Raw genomic sequence first — 16,020 nt, forward strand, 5'->3', positions numbered from 1 at the left:
TAAGACTGCAGTAAATTCCTTGCTGTTTGCGGACAAGGAAGCGTGATACGGGATGAACCTCTGATAACCCTTCTCACACACGGCTGTGTTAAATTTTGAGACTCAGTGTTCTGTGACGACAGAAAAGCTACTGCGTGCTCTCCCAAGTCCCTAGCTTGGGAGAGCCAGAGGTATTACCTAACCCAGTTTCAACATGACTGCACTACCTTTCAGCACTGATTTGAACTCTGCCCAGAGGCGCCAGCTGGTTGATGCGTAATTGATCAGTTGTTGAGCAACAAAAACGTATCACCTTTATTCGATTAAAAGATGTTCGCATGTTGACCCACAAGAAATTTAATGGCTTGGCAGTGGTCTCAAGTGCAAAAACTTTCTAAACTGCTGATTGAGATATTCAGAATCTCCTGGTGACACCATGCTGCTCTGCAATATGGATGTAGTGTTTTGAATATCTCTGGAGTGCAAGGAGGTGGCATGCAATCGTAGAGCAATTCGATAATCGAAGCATTCTCTCTTCTGAGTGAAAAATGTCTTTTACACAGCTCTTACTGGGCAGTTCAAGTTCTTGAGAAGCTAAAGGAAAACCTAATTATATGTAACAGGCTTCTCTATAGTAAGGTGACTTCCACTGGAATATCTGTGGAAGGGAAAACATGAAAGCTGGGGTCTGTCGTCGTTTTTAAAAACTGGATTTCTGACAACATACAACAGCGTACCAGGTAGGATTGTGCTTCTCAACTGTTTTGAATTGAAGGGCCACTCAGCTGCTTGTATTGTTTGATGTTTGGGGATATTGGTGGAAAAGAGGAGAGTTCCTATGTTTAAAATCTTGTTTTGGCAGAAGCATTGTTTTTGGAGTTACAAGGAAAAGTGATGATGACAAAGCTGTGATCATGAGCTGTAGACATTCTAGTCCAAGTGTCTTTTCTCTGTGTCTACTGACAGTAAGGAACAGGTCCCTGGCTAGGTGTTTGGGTCTTGAATTATTTTATATAGTTGTTGCAAAATGTCTTCAGACTGTAGCTTGAAAAAGTGATACAGGGAGAAATTCCCCTGTCAAACCATTCTTTTTCTCCCCTTCTTCAGTACTTTATTTCCTGGAGGCAGAGAGGAACTGTTTTCTAACAACTAAGCTGATCCTGCCTCCCTACTTCAACTTCCAGAAAAGAACCAAGTGTCACAGAAATAGTAGTTTTTCCCCTTTCCTCTCTTCTGCTGTTGTTGCCAGGGTTCATTCCCACTCCTGAGAGAGAGGTGCAGGGAAGACGGAGAGAGAGGGGGAGGAGTTCAAACTCGCTGTGCAAATACATACAGACCTACTAATCTAAATTGATGCCTCGTAGAAAAAAAATCACAGATGAAGCAAGCGGCTAACAATGGCTCACTCAAAGGCTCTCTTAGTGCTGGAAAACTTTATAGGTGGTAAATTTGTTCCTTGTTCCTCTTACATAGACTCCTATAATCCGTCCACCGGAGAGGTCTATTGCAGGGTGCCAGACAGTGGCAAAGAAGAGGTGAGTACTATCCAAGTGGGCAAAGAAGTGAAAACGTTATGTGCAGATAACATTAATATTTTGAGTGGGAGAGGCTGAAGGTGAGACAACAGAAAAAAACACTGAAGATTTTAATGCATAAATAAGTCCTGGACTGTATTGTAGTGCCGTGTAATCTATTGCCGTGGCAGTGAGTACTGTTATTTTTTTTACATTTTGCTGTTAGAAGGTTACAGGCTGGATCCTGGTGTAAATCAACAAAGCTTCAGTAACTTCAGTGGAGCTCCTTCAGCTCACATGGGAGAACTTTTGTGCGCAAGTTAACAATAATGCTCAGACTGGCTGTAAATATGAACAATTTTTAAGAGAGAAAAAGGTTTATTGATCTGTAAATAAACTTAGAGGCACCGTATACAACTACATGTGTTCTCCCTTAGTGTCTTGATGGTTTGCAGTTGCCATTTAAAAGGATTTTTGGCTTACCAACGCTTCCCTGAAGACGGTAAAAAGCTTCCAGAGCTCTCTGGTTTTGGCGTTAGCAGTTGGATATTAAGCGGAGGTGATGAAGTGGCTGCAATGAGTGAATGTTTCCTTATAACGTAGCCTGTCCTCTGCATTGATGTGGTGTTTCCTAGTCCTGTGCTCTTCAGTGGGATGAATGTTTCCTGGTACCTCATACGTGTTCAGATGTGGATGGGCAACGTAACATTCTTCTGAGGAGCTGCAGTTTCATTGATGCTACTCTCTAAGTGACCTACAGGAGCATGTCCAGATTTACTGAAGAGAGAAATGACTGGAAAAGCCCATATAATGCAAAGGACTTGGGAAATACTGACAAATAATGTACAGTACTTCCAAAATGTTTCTTAAAACAAACTGCTGCTGTGTGTAGTTGTTCCCTTCACTTGCATTTCAGTCCTGTTGACATCTTTTCACTTCTCTCAGCAGAAACCTTTGCACTATAATTTCAACTGGGTAAATATTTGCTAGATGCTGATGACCAAGGGTTAAAGAATAACAGGTCGGCTTTGCTGGAATACTTCTGTGTAAGTTCATTCCAACCCTAATTATGCCTGAGAAGACTTCTCTTTGATGTGCAGGTGCAAATCTTCCTGTTCATTCATTTGCAAAATCATTAAAAGGAGAGAGATGTGAGAACCACAGAACGGCCTAACAAAAGTAGTCTCCTGGCCACTCTGGAGATATAGTTCAAATATCCTAAAGAACAAGGGCTTTTCTCTTTCAGCTTTCTGAGTTAGTGGTTGTGCATAGCAGCGGGAACCTGGTTTAAACACGTGTAAAGTCGGTGAGTGCTTTACTCCTGCCCTTAGACAACCGTGCAAGAAGGTCGTGCTCTGTAGAGCTGGTGACCGATGGAGTATGCTGCAGAGGAAACTGCAATCATGTACTACTTAGACCATATCTGGAGATATCAAAATAAGCATCTAGACCCAGGTTCAACGAAGAACTCGGGGTGCTGGTTTCTAGCAAGGCTTAATGTACAGGTGGATTTTTTTCTTGGTTAATTTTAGTGGAAGGTTAGAAGGCAGAACGGAAACAGCGAATCTGTTGCTGACCCTGGAATTTAACAGCAGGTCAGCTGCAGTGGCCGTTTCAGCCAGTTTCTGCCAAAAACACTGAACGTTTTTTTTCAGGGGTTAGTTTGTCCCCCAGCTAGATGTCTTAAATTCCAAATAGCAGCACCAAAGCAAGCTGAGCAGGTGCCCTGTATCTCCAAAAGACAAGCTGATGAGAGTTAATTAGTCCTGGCAAATCTCTCATTCAAGAACCTTGATCCTGTGCATCATCCTCTGGGAAAGCAAACATCATGTCCTGAGGGCAGTTTGGGGTGTTTTGGTATCAACCTGTTACAATAGACCTGGGTTGTGTGTTCTTTCTCTGTGTCTGTCTTGTGCAGAACAGGAAAGCAGAAGGAAGTGTTTCAGACACACGAGTTCATAGTTGAATTCTTATGCATGTTTTTTCTGCGGCTCAACTTTCTCTGATGCTTTTTGCTAGTCAAACTAAGTAACTGTTTAACCTTTGTACACTCTCTTACTTCTTTTGTACAAATCTCTCTACTTTTTTTCCTCTTACTGTTGTTTTAGATCAATCTACTGTCACTTCATTCCTTCCTTTGCTGATTTTTCTCTTCTGCTGTCTGTGAAAATACAACATCTTCCTCCTTCTAAACCCACTGGAGGTTTAAAAATGCAGCTAGCCTTCACATCAGCCTTCTCTTGAAGCATGAAGTACCTGGTAGAAAAGGCCAGAGAGGAGAGGACAGACGAGAAGCAGCACCACAATGGCACCTAATGACGGGAGAGTGGAAGAGCAAGTCAATTAGTAAAGGTGGTATGGCATGGCATCGCAGAGGGTGAACCTGTTTGGGGTAGCATGCCATCCACACCTGACTTGCTCAAGAAGCTGCAGTTCCCATTTCCCAGACCTGCTTTGGACGTGCTCCAGCCGTTCGGTGGCTGACAGCCTGCCGCCCTCCGCACCTGAGCAGTGGGTTATTGAACTACAGTCAGGAGAGTAGAGTCTTGGTTTCTGAGCTCGGCCAGTGATCCGTGTGACTTTCTGCGAATTGGTTTATTTCCCACTTTGGCCTCCGTGCCAATATCATTCTGGCCTTCAAACGCTGGTCCTCATTTTCAGGGAGACTGTAAATTCTGGTGCGCGTCAGCGGGGAGGATTCTTCACTTGCTTTTCTGCCCTTGTTAGTAACACATCATTGGAGTGTCTATAAATTATTTTGTGATGGTTTTTATAACACTCGTCATGATCTGAAGGAACAAATTTGCAACTCAGTTTTGTGGAATCGGTGGGAAGAAGCCTTCCGGGCACGGGAACCAGCAATATGGCAACATTAGGAAAGGTCAGAATGATCTGATTAACATTACATCAGCATCCTCCTAGTTATTGACTTTGGCAGATTTCCAAAACATGAAGAAATTTATGAGCAAAAATTATGGGAAACCAGCTAAGACGGCTTTGGCTAAAAGCCCACCTTAATGCGTATATTAGACATTGGAAGCAGTAAAGAAGTGATACATAGAAAATAAAAATTGGGAAATAGGGCACTTAATTAAAATATGGAAGGATGTTGGTAACCATCTTTAGTAATCAGAGACTGGTAAACATCAAGAAGGAACTGCTTATAAATGAATAGATGCAAGTAACTTCCATTTAAGTGCCCAGGGGGAGAGATGGGAGAGAGAGCACTCTAGTGAATTTTAGTCCTTTGAAGCCTAGTCTGCTTCAGAAAAGTGCTGGTAGTCTGCCCCTATTCAGAAAGGTCAGGCTGAAGGACCATGCAGCAGTTATGTACATCTCAAGCAAAATATTGACAAGACTGGTATGCATCTCTATAAATGCATATAGTGATCTTTCAGATCTGTAGGCTTCGTTAGGCACCCAATGGGAGAGCTGACTAAACCTCAGGAGTTTAGAAAGGAGCTCATTTTTGTTTGTTTATTTATTCTGTGAGAGTGTTGATGAGTTTGTAGCTGTGATCAGGTAAGATTAGTAATTTTCTCTGAGTGTCTATTCTGTAAATACATTCTTAGTCCTTGCTTGAACCATCTGGGGGAAAGAGAAGAGGAAATCAAAGGCTAGTGGGGCATACAGTCTGTCCTTTCCCCAGCCCCTTACTTTCATTATTGCTCAGCATGACTGAAGTCCTGTGTTGAAAGGACTGTGGATGTTAAGACTGCATTTACTCTGGGAGATTCTTGCACTTTATATCATGTTATTCCATGAGAAACAAGATTCTGCATGGGTTTGGCCAGTGGCACTCGCTGGTGCCTGCTGACCAGTCCAGTATTTTCTCCGGGCCTGGAGAGTTGCCCACAAGTTGCTGGAATTTAGAGAAAAGCATGAGTTGCAGCGACAGTTTCTTTTCTAGATACTATTTCAATAACATTTCTGGAGTTATGGGATAATGTCCTGAGAAGATGAAAATGGAGAAGCTATCAATAGTCGCAACTCTGAAGAGACACAGTCTTCCCAGCAATGTGGCCTGGATTATTAGCCTCCCACATATGAATTTGTCTGCTGATTCTTTGATATTCTTTCTAAGGCCTTTCGTTAACATTCACCACCTCTCTTTTGCTTTTTTAGGTGGAAGCTGCTGTCAAAGCTGCCAAAGATGCCTTCCCAATTTGGTCTTCCAAAAGTCCACTGGAAAGATCTCAGATATTGAACAAACTGGCAGACCTGATTGAACATGACCTGGAAGCATTTGCACAAGCTGAGTCAAAGGATCAGGGTAAAAAATTGGAACTGTTGATCTCAAATATAGTGTGTCTTGCTGAGGATTGAAATGGAGGATATGGTCCAAATTTTCAGTATGGTATGAACTGTTGGAGAAAATTGGAGTTGATGTGCATGAACTTTGCAGAAGTCACTGATTTCGAATCCCTGGGGCATTCTTGCTTTTCAGAATTGCTGACTTTGACTTCGGTTGTTAAATACTTGGAATGCAGTCCTACAGGAGAACTATTGTCATTGATTATGGTTGCACTGTGCCGGGGGTTACTTGGGCACAGGACAAAAGATGTTTCCCCCAAAAACATGCAAATCAGCTTACAGAGCTGAGTTTAAAGCACTGTTTCTGCCCCTGATAACACAGCAGTGTGCTTGATTTTGTTTCAGGAAAAACTATTACGTTTGCTAGAACAATGGACATCCCTCGGGCCGTGTACAACTTCCGATTCTTTGCCTCTTCGGTCCTTCATCACACGACAGAGTGCACCGAGATGGCAACCGTGGGCTGTGTGCATTACACCTCGAGGACACCCATGGGAGTTGGTATGGTGCTCCTGAAATGCTGAAAAGCTTGGCAGGGTGTCTGCCTCTGCAGTGGCTCAACAAAGAAGGAGGATTTTTCAAAAGCACTTTATTGCCTCTGGGTCACGTGCTAAACACGGCGAGCCTGCTAAAGCATGAGCAGCTTTATGTAAAATCAATTATGCTACTTCACGGTAAAAAGAATGCTTACATGCCTCAAGAAGCATCTCTTTTAACCTGGTAGCTCTTGCCTTCTTTTCTTTCTTCTTGTGTTTTGTACGTGTGTGTCTGTGTGGGTAAGTGAGGATTGCTGCTGTGCATCAGCGAGACCTTCGCAGCACTGAGCTGCTGCTCCTGCGGGGAGAGCTGGACGCCCCTCGCTTTTGGGGGAGCAGCAGTAGCTTGCAAGGTGACGTTTCAGCACACGGGTGGCCAAACTGTTTTTAGCTGGGGAATTGCTGCACTCAGCCAGTAGATGCTGCTGATGCTTCAGAAAGTAAGTGGCTGTGCTGAGCTGACGGGTAACGGAGTCGTAATGATTCCATTATTAGGTGTTTCATCTACATATGTACAAATGTTCCACATCCACGCTTGAATTATTGAAAAAATAAAATTGGCTGACCCAGAGTGCCCATTTAAAAGTTTTTGTGAGCAGTGGAGAACATGGGTACTTCTGGTAAAATTGCTTTCCTATGGAAAAGTCAGTCGCTGCATCTGCTCCATCAAACAGCGAGAAATCCTGTGGCTTTTGTGAGCAACCACACCTACCAATTACAGATTGTTTTTCACTATTTCTTATAAATGTGTAAGGTGAAAGTATTCTCAAAAGCACTTACTGAAAAGATTCTGATCATTCAGCAATTTGTGGAAACAGTGGTTTGTACACTGATTAACTTTGGCACTTATACGTCAGGCTGAAAATTGTCAGGAAAATATGCAGTGTATGTTATGCATGCTGTTTTTTGTGTTAAAATTGGGGAAAAAAGAACCTCTAAAGAGCAAGAGAAAGCAAGAGTGATCTGAGCTGACACGAATTACCTTAACTTGCTGTTGGCTAACACAGTGTTACCTCAGACCAGTTGATGGACATCGTTTTTATGGCTAACGTTGCATTAATGTTCCTAGAAAACACTGAAAAGCTGCTGTGAATATAAGATTCTGCCATGAAGAAGCAGCAAAACCTATTCAGAAAGTTTGGCTGATCGCCTTTAGGATCGTTTGCACGAATCTTTTAAAATTATCTGCCTCTGAGAAATGTTTCTAGCTGCAAATTTGTTGTACGATTGTTTGGAAATAAAAGCCGTAGCCAAATTCCCTTTGTAAATCTGAATTGTGTACAACTTCTTGAGGTTAGAGAATCGAGTTTTGCCTCTCAACGGACTGAACTCCTGTCTTTTGTGGTTTTGCTTTGTAGCTGGTTTAATCAGTCCCTGGAATTTGCCGCTGTATTTATTGACTTGGAAAATAGCTCCTGCCATTGCATGTGGAAATACTGTGGTTGCCAAGCCAAGTGAGATGACATCCGTCACGGCTTGGATGATGTGCAAACTCTTGGAGAAAGCAGGTAAGTCCTGTAGTGTGCTAGGGAGGGGGAATGGAGTAGGAATGCTTGCCTGTGCACTGTTTTTTGTTGTTGTTGCAGAAATCAGAAAGTGCTCAAAGAATTTGGGAAAAACTGCTGTAGCTGAATGTTGCACTGGAGAACAAAAAGCTCCCTGTCCTCATCCTATCTTATCTTCCCACCCTAGCTATTGCCCAGTTTTTTCCACTGTCTTCTCATAAAAAGTCTTCCTGTGCTTTCTTTCCCCCTCCTGCACTCCACTTAATGGTGTCCTAAGCCTGTGGTGCCAGCAGAGGAACCATGAGGGTGTAAGAGAGTGAGAATCAGCTCTTTGGTGGTTGTGTCGTGGCTGATTTGGTGCACTATTCAGAAAAACTGAGAGGACAACCGCTTTTTCCCTGAATGATTGAAAGCTGTCTCTGATGATGGATGTCAGGCAAGCTCGACTGATCAGTGGAATTGGTTTTATCTTTTAACCCATGACCCCCAGAGTTATTAAACATCATGGGTTTCAGCTACTACGTAAGTTAAGGGTCGGTCTGTGTCGCCCTAGAGCTACTGGTAATTTTCTAACTTCAGAGAAAGGACAGTGAAGCGAAACTTGCAGAGCAAGGGAGAGGGTACGATGACGGTGTACCCTTCTTCCCACCAGGAGTACCCCACGGGGTGGTGAACGTGGTGTTTGGAAGGGGCGCCAAGGCGGGAGAAGCTCTGGTCTGCCATCCCGACGTGCCCCTCATCTCCTTCACGGGAAGCACGCTGACGGCCCAGCGGATCATGGAGAAGAGCGCTCCGCACTGCAAACGACTTTCGCTGGAGCTGGGAGGCAAAAACCCCGCCATCGTCTTTGATGATGCCGACTTGACCCAGTGCATCCCCACCACCCTGAGGTCCAGCTTTTCCAACCAGGTGCCTCCCACCTCTGTCGTGTATAAGCCCTGTTTGCAGCAGGAGGAGCGTGTGTGTGTGCACGTGTGCATGTGCACGTACCTTTGGATCCAAATCCTACATTGTCAAGGTCTGTCTCAAGATTCCGTGTTGAAGGCAAACTGTACACAGAAAAATATGAAAGAATTTTCATTATTCCACAAGCAGGAAAACGAAATAATACTAATAATACTCTCCAGAGGAAAATAACAAGGTGTCATTATCTCTCTCAAAATAGATATATTGCTTATCCTTCCAGAAAGCAGCTGTTTTAAATCCCACCCTGTAAGTACGTGGGAAGCTTGCTGATTCGCTGGAATTAAATTAGGAGTCTCCCTCAAAAATTCTGTCAGTGCTCCTCTTCCCTCATTACCACCCTCAGAAGAGATCACCAAAGCCATGAAACTGTAGCAGGGCAAATGTTCAGAAAAATAGCTTGGTATCAGAAAGGGATTATGAGGAAATGAAGACATATTCAGAATTGGAAATCACATTTCCTATGAAAAATGTTGGAGAAGACAACATGTAATCAATGAAAAAACAATTTATTTGCATTAGTAAGTGACTGTACAATCCTGTTATTGCTGTTTTGTCTTTTTCTTCTTAAGAATTTTTAATTTATTAAAATTTAAGAAGAATTAAGAAATTTCTTCTTTCTCTTTCTTCTTCTCTTTTTTCCTTTTTCATCTGGGAAAAATCCTACTTTGGGGTACTGGTGACTGTAGTTTGCACTCCTGAGGATGCAGAGACACAAGTCTCACTCTGGGCTGTGACTCTTACTACTCCTCAATAGTACAGTGTAATATGAACTAATACTGCTATTTCTCTTGTTTGTTTCTTTTTGGCAGGGTGAGATCTGCCTCTGCACCTCCAGGATCTTTGTTCAGAGGGGCATATACAGTGAGTTTTTGAAGAGGTTTGTGGCAGAGGCTAAGAAGTGGAAGGTTGGGAACCCCTCAGATCCTACAGTCGACGTGGGAGCATTAATAAGTAAAGAGCATCTAGAAAAGGTATTGTTACATGGAGTTCACGTGATCTCATCTCATCTTTTAGAGGGCTACGAAAGGTGTACAGAAAGGACCATGTCCTCTCCAGGAATTAGCTCTGAGGGATGACAATTCAAAGCCATTGTAAGGTGTCTATTTGATAAGGTTTCCGCTGACTGTGGCCACCTGATTACTTCAGAAAAAAAAGCAGCTCCATGGGGAAAATAATTCAAAATATCAAACAATAATTTTCTCCTGTTTGAAGTGAAATAATTCAAAACGCGTAAATTTAAATCCTAAATTTATACTAACCAATCTTAGAGTTCAGCACTGTTTTCATGGATTTTAATATTACATTTGCTGAGATCACTTATTTGCCTAATAAGGTAGTTAACAAGGTAAAAGTTTTATTTTTGTATCACTCTTTGGCAGATTCTGGGGAGTACAAGGCATTGTTTCCTAGGACTGCTTGTAGGAATTTGGAATAATGTCTGTGCAGAGGGAATCATAGAATCATAGAATGGTTTGGGTTGGAAGGGACCTCAAAGATCATCTCGTTCCAACCCCCCTGCCATGGGCAGGGACACCCTCCACTACGCCAGGTTGCCCAAAGCCTCATCCAGCCTGGCCTTGAACACTTCCAGGGATGGGGCAGCCACAACTTCTGTGGGCAACCTGTTCCACTGCCTCACCACCCTCAATGTAAAAAATTTCTTCCTTAAGCTGAGATGGTGCACAGTTAAACAGTCTGCTTTAGTGGCTTTTATGAAATGGATTTTTATAGCATCAAATAGAGTTCAGGAGAATAGATGCTCACATCCCGAAACTATCTGACACAATCAGCATAAGCAAGAAGCAGACCAAAAACCGCAGCGTAAGAGAGAAGGCCAGACCTGTGTCATGCTTCCTGATGCCTCAGCATGTTCTCCAGGTCTGTTCAGAAGTGGAGGGGCAGAAACGCCCACTTCCTGAGGTCCATCCTCTGTGGTACCACAGAGGACTTCCGAGTCTAACCTACCAAGATGGTTAAAAGAAGAAAAAGAGAAAGAAGTCTGATGGTATCTCTGTGGTGTTTCTACAGGGAGAGAAACCAGGCAACGGTTTCAGAACAGCAGGAGATCGATAGCATGTCCTATGTGTGCAAGGTAGCATATGACAGCAGCAGCCATGGAAACAGCTTTAATTATTTATTGATGAGATTTTCTATCGCATTCATGGCTTCATCATCCTAGTGGCATGTAAACAGTCCACAAGCCTGCCTGTGAGGTAGGAAAATATTACTGATCACTTCAAGTAGCTGAGTGAACCGTGGCGTGGAATACGTGGCAAACTGCCCAAGCTCCTGGAAGAAGGGAGGGAGACTCTGGGACCACTTGTGCTTTCACCAGGGGCCCTACCCTTTTGAAAATACTTAGCGAGAAGCTCCAGCAGTGTTGCCTGTTAGGCTAGTAAGCGTTTGGAGAGAGAGAAAGATTGTTCTACAGCCTTACAGATTGTTTTCAGCCTTACTTTTACAGAAATTTAACAACAAAAACTAGGGAATGACCTCTGTTATTAGGAGGGAAGTAAAGGCAACATGATCCAGTTAAAGATATTCAAGGGCTCCTGTTGATGCACCCAGACCAGAGAGGTGGCTTTGGTGTCCTTTAGCAGTGATGTTTTCCTGCTGCTTCCTCAGGTAAGAAGCTATGTGAAGAAAGCCCAAGCTGAAGGAGCCAGAGTTCTCTGCGGAGAGGGAGTGGATTCCTTGTCTCTCCCAGCTGACAACCAGAAAGGCTATTTCATGTTGCCCACAGTTATTGCCGAAGTCAAGGATGAATCTTGTTGCATGCAGGAAGAGATCTTTGGTCCTGTGACATGTGTGGTTGCATTTGATACAGAAGAAGAAGTAATCAAAAGAGCCAACGGCGTGAGATACGGCTTGGCAGCCACTGTGTGGTCCAGCAATGTGGGGCGTGTTCATCGGGTGGCACAAAAGTTGCAGTCTGGTTTAGTGTGGACCAACTGCTGGCTTGTTAGAGATCTGAACTTGCCATTTGGTGGGATGAAAGCCTCAGGCGTAGGAAGGGAGGGAGCAAAGGATTCCTATGAGTTCTTCACTGAGGTCAAAACCATCACAATAAAGCACTGAGGTCAACGGAGGTATTTTAGGGTAAAATAGATGACAGAAATTTGCATTACAATAAATGGCTTTTCTAAAATACGACTGCTATTGTGGCTGTCTTTTTCCTGAACTTTGATCAAGTAATATCAATAACAACTGAAAATAGTCATCCCAAATGCTAAATGTTAAATGAGATCAGTGCGGACTCCACAATAGGCCCAGCCCAAGCCAGATGACTTGCTTGTTTTATGGATCCTAGAGCTTTCGGGATATTCTTGTCTCAAAAATCTCTCCCCCTAAGGCAGATTGGAGAAAGGATGGTATATGACTGTACCTGTGGTTGGTGAATTACCTTGAGGGACAAAGTGGCAAGCACATTGTGAGGCTGATACTATGATGGGAATCAGCCCATTTCCACTCTGAGCAGTACATTCCACGTACCAATCCATATTGCACTTCACTGATATCAGACAAGAACTAATGTCTAAGGCAGTATCTTGAATCTATTAAGTGGTATTAAACCATGGGGTCATGAAGTTCACAAGATACACAGAGACAATAAACATTTTAATTATAGCCTGGTTTATGGTATGCAGCTGAATCATCCTGAGACTTTTGTTCTATTTTGAAATTACAGACTTTTGTCACTTCTAGGCCTCAGTGATGGTGTTTTTCACATCCCTGCACAAATATTTGGCTACATCGCAGACAGCATCGTTCTTCATTAATAAAAACTGGAAGTGACTCCTAAGAAAACTAACTGTTGGAAATGTTTGTCACCAAAATGTAAAACCACTGGCAACTTTCCATCATTCATTTACAGAGCTGTGTTGTGTTTTTTTTTAATCAGGTATCTCATAAACTTGTTCACATTCCACAAAAAGCGAAATAAAGCTGGATACGCATTTCCCCCCCACCCCTGAGATGCCTACGTTGCTGTTGAATTTTTACAGCAACCTTCATGATTTGTTTTTCAAGTTTAGAGCTGAATTTCACAGTAAACAAAGCTGCATAGAATTTCATAGGTGTCTTTATTCTGAGAAGAGCTATTGAGTCATTGGGATATTTTTTCAGGACTGTCGAGGATAAAAAAGGCACCTCTAAAATAAAAAAAAAAAAAGATGAAAAAATATTACTGATGAGTCGTTGAAGAGTGGTGTAGCAAATTGCTCTGCTGCTCCTCTGCACACCAAAAAGAAAATACAGAGAGAGATTTGGAGTTAATAGAAAATTCAATTTTATTTTTCGTGCAGTTTATAACATTTTTAGGGGTGTGGAGCTATGATACGCAGACTGTAATACTTTGTAAAACTGATGTAGACAGTCTAAAGGAGTCTCTAGGCCTTGAATGCTAATCCATACCTTTATTTCTAACTACAATAGTTTTTTTTCATAGTGTGCCTTTCAAGAGTATCTTTTCCAGAGAGGATTTATTTTTTCTTTCCAGAGTTTGGCCACGCTAATGTTGGATTTGGACTTTTCTTAGTAAAAATAAAAATGCCAACAGGGTGTTTTAAATTACAGCTGCAGAAAGGCAGTCTTTTCTCTCTAAGTGCTTTTTGGTGAGAGAAGTCAGTGGAATAAATGGTGATGGTATTGTCCTCATCTTATGTGAGTCATGCCAGGGACTGTGGGATGGATCCCATCTCCTCCCTTCCAGATGTCACTCCAGAGTGAGTTGCTCACTGGGAGCATTGATACATGTGTCCTGAGCTGGCTGAAAAGCTGATTTTCTCTTTCAGAAGACTTTCTGAAAATAACTTGTACCCCAGAGCTGAGGCCGGACTGCGTGATGAACCTTGAAATCCCTGGATCCAACCCAGTTGCAGGGCAGACCTGCCAGGCAGGCCGGGAGCCTGGTCGTCTGATGGGTTTGGAACAAGTACCCCCAGCTGGAGATGAGTTAAGGAAATACAGAAAAATTATGGGCTTAGTGAACTGGTGTGTTCACTAAGTGAACAAAATGAACACTAAGTTCACTTTCTTCACAAAATGAAGAAGCACTATCATTTTAGTTTATTTTAAAACTCGGCCTTGGTTCATTCATGACCATGTGGTGGCAGCAGAACTGCATTGGGTTTTTTAATCCCTCGGTCACTCATTCTGCTGGGAGGAGAATGAACAGCTCTATCAGTGCATGTTTCATTCTGCCAATTATTTTTTTTTCTTTTACAAATCCTTTTTGGAAGAGCAAAAGAACGCAAAAGCTGTGAAACACTTCATTAGTTTGGGGGCAGGCATTTTCAGCAGCAGCAGATGGGATATTACACAATTAGGAGATTTGGATGGATTCCTTCTCCCATCTGGATCTGGTCTAGATTCAGTTTTAATGAGCTGAATTTTCTTCCAGGTGTTGAGTTTGGCTTGGTGTTAGATGTGATGGGAGATTTCTGTATGTATTTCGTGTACAGGAGATAAATGTCTGTGTGTCATCTTACATGTTTCTGGCTCAGGATATCTGAGGCATTGTATAGAGAGGTGCAGTAGTAGGTGGGGACGGTACAGAGCTCTGCAGGACCCCCAGATGAAGAGTATGGAGATGGCAGCTCCAGATCTAGTATGGCTCTGTGGTTTCTCAGAGGTGAACTCCTGGGGTGCCCCATTCGGTCATCCCTGTGTCCAGCACCTCAGAGAGGTAAGGAAGGTCTGCTGGTGCTAATGATGATGCTCACTTTTGGGCAGGAGGGACAGCCCATGCGAAGATCCAAAATATTGTCTCTCTCTGTGTTTTCCATCTGTAAGGGACTCCTTCCTTCTCCAGGGAAGGTGCAGTTCAAGTGCCTCGCTTATTATTTTGCTTCTCGCCCTTTTGGGTGAGTAGAGGTTCATATATGTATGTATACACACAGGTGGCTGGATGGGTGTTACCTGGTGGGGAGATTTCTGTTTCTGTCTGTAGTGACGGCTAATTCTTGCATTTCACATGCCACCTCCAGCCTCAGGTCCTAGCGTACCCGAGAGCTGCTGGTGCTCGTGGCCGTGAAGCAGGTGATGTGAGAGAGGATACCTGCTTGTGCCAGGCAGGGGCTGTCTGTGGGGATGGTGAACTCTCCTACGTGCCAGATGCTATGAACTTTCCTGTATTTTCTTTATTCAGGCTGACTTCTGGTATAGCATCATGCCTGGATGACTGCCTCTCCTCTTACAGGCAAAGAAGCCCAAGAACTTTTTCCTGCAGATGATGAAGGTGCCTGTCGCAGCTGCTCTGTGTCTGGATGTGCTGCTCTCGGCCCCAGTGCTCAGCGAAGAGGATCTCTGGGAGGACAAAGCAGGCAGATCCAAGGCATCAGGCTGACAGCTCTCTCGAAGCTCTCTGGGCTACACGTCCTGGAATTTTCCAACCCGGCAGCAAAGCTTTTTTTCTTCCTTTTTGCAGACTGCCCTGGCTTGTGCATGAAATCATGTGGCCATTGTGAGGATTTGTTTAATTACTGTTACGTAAAGCCCAAAGAGTTGCTCCATCTGTAAGAATTAACAGATTAAGTACAGTTCTGTTTAACACCAGAAGATTATCTCACTGGTGTGAGATGATTACTTTACACGGGTAGGTAGTAATGTATTTGCCATACTTTACAGTTCTCTATTAGCATAGGATTATTTTTGTTCTATTTCAGATCTTTTCTTAGCACGTTTATATCTGTATGAAGCGATTGTATAATGCTTGAAAGCAGCTTTGCTGGGCATGCTTTGGAGAGGACACACATCAATTCTAATGTTTATATTCAAATCAAGCTATGTCCCTGTTCCCACAGCGTTTGTAACTTAGGCAAAATAAGAAATATTTGTAAAACTCCCAGGGATGAAAATGGAATTCAGACTTGACTTTTTTTGTGTCAAAGAAAGTTTCGTGCCTACCTTAACTTAAACGTACAGAACTAGAATGTAAGCTAGGCTAGTTTTAAAAACTTAGCTTTGAATTTTCAAACTTCAGAAAGCTATACTTTAAGATTCAGCTTCACAAGTAGAGTCAGATGTACTATCCCTAAGACTTTCCTCTTACAACACCACCACCACCACAAAAAAAAAGGATGTGAGATCCTGAGAGAACTCTGAGGACTTCCCTGTCAGGCTTGTTCTCACAGCTGAGGTATAAGTTTTGCTCAGTCTGGAAGGATGTTTGCTCAACACCTCTCAGCTCTAGAAGAGATGCCATCT

The 16,020-nt window shown here is 43.0% G+C and overlaps 1 protein-coding gene across 3 annotated transcripts; it reads left to right on the plus strand.

Annotated features, from left to right (window-relative positions):
• Positions 1–1,376: 1,376 nt before the first annotated feature.
• On the plus strand, positions 1,377–11,892 carry ALDH8A1 (aldehyde dehydrogenase 8 family member A1). 3 transcript variants are annotated; one of them, XM_009977894.2, is made up of 7 exons: positions 1,377–1,514; positions 5,619–5,766; positions 6,153–6,308; positions 7,702–7,851; positions 8,501–8,757; positions 9,624–9,785; positions 11,440–11,892. In XM_009977894.2, exons 1-7 carry the CDS (start codon positions 1,377–1,379, stop codon positions 11,890–11,892), a joined length of 1,464 nt encoding a protein of 487 aa, XP_009976196.2. The 3 variants fall into 3 exon arrangements, with proteins under 3 accessions (XP_009976196.2, XP_009976198.2, XP_009976197.2); XM_009977896.2 differs by lacking the exon at positions 9,624–9,785; XM_009977895.2 differs by lacking the exon at positions 7,702–7,851.
• The last annotated feature ends 4,128 nt before the right edge of the window (positions 11,893–16,020 follow it).

Source organism: Tauraco erythrolophus, chromosome 2, assembly GCF_009769465.1.
Source record: "Tauraco erythrolophus isolate bTauEry1 chromosome 2, bTauEry1.pri, whole genome shotgun sequence".
In the NCBI taxonomy this organism is placed as follows: domain Eukaryota; kingdom Metazoa; phylum Chordata; class Aves; order Musophagiformes; family Musophagidae; genus Tauraco; species Tauraco erythrolophus.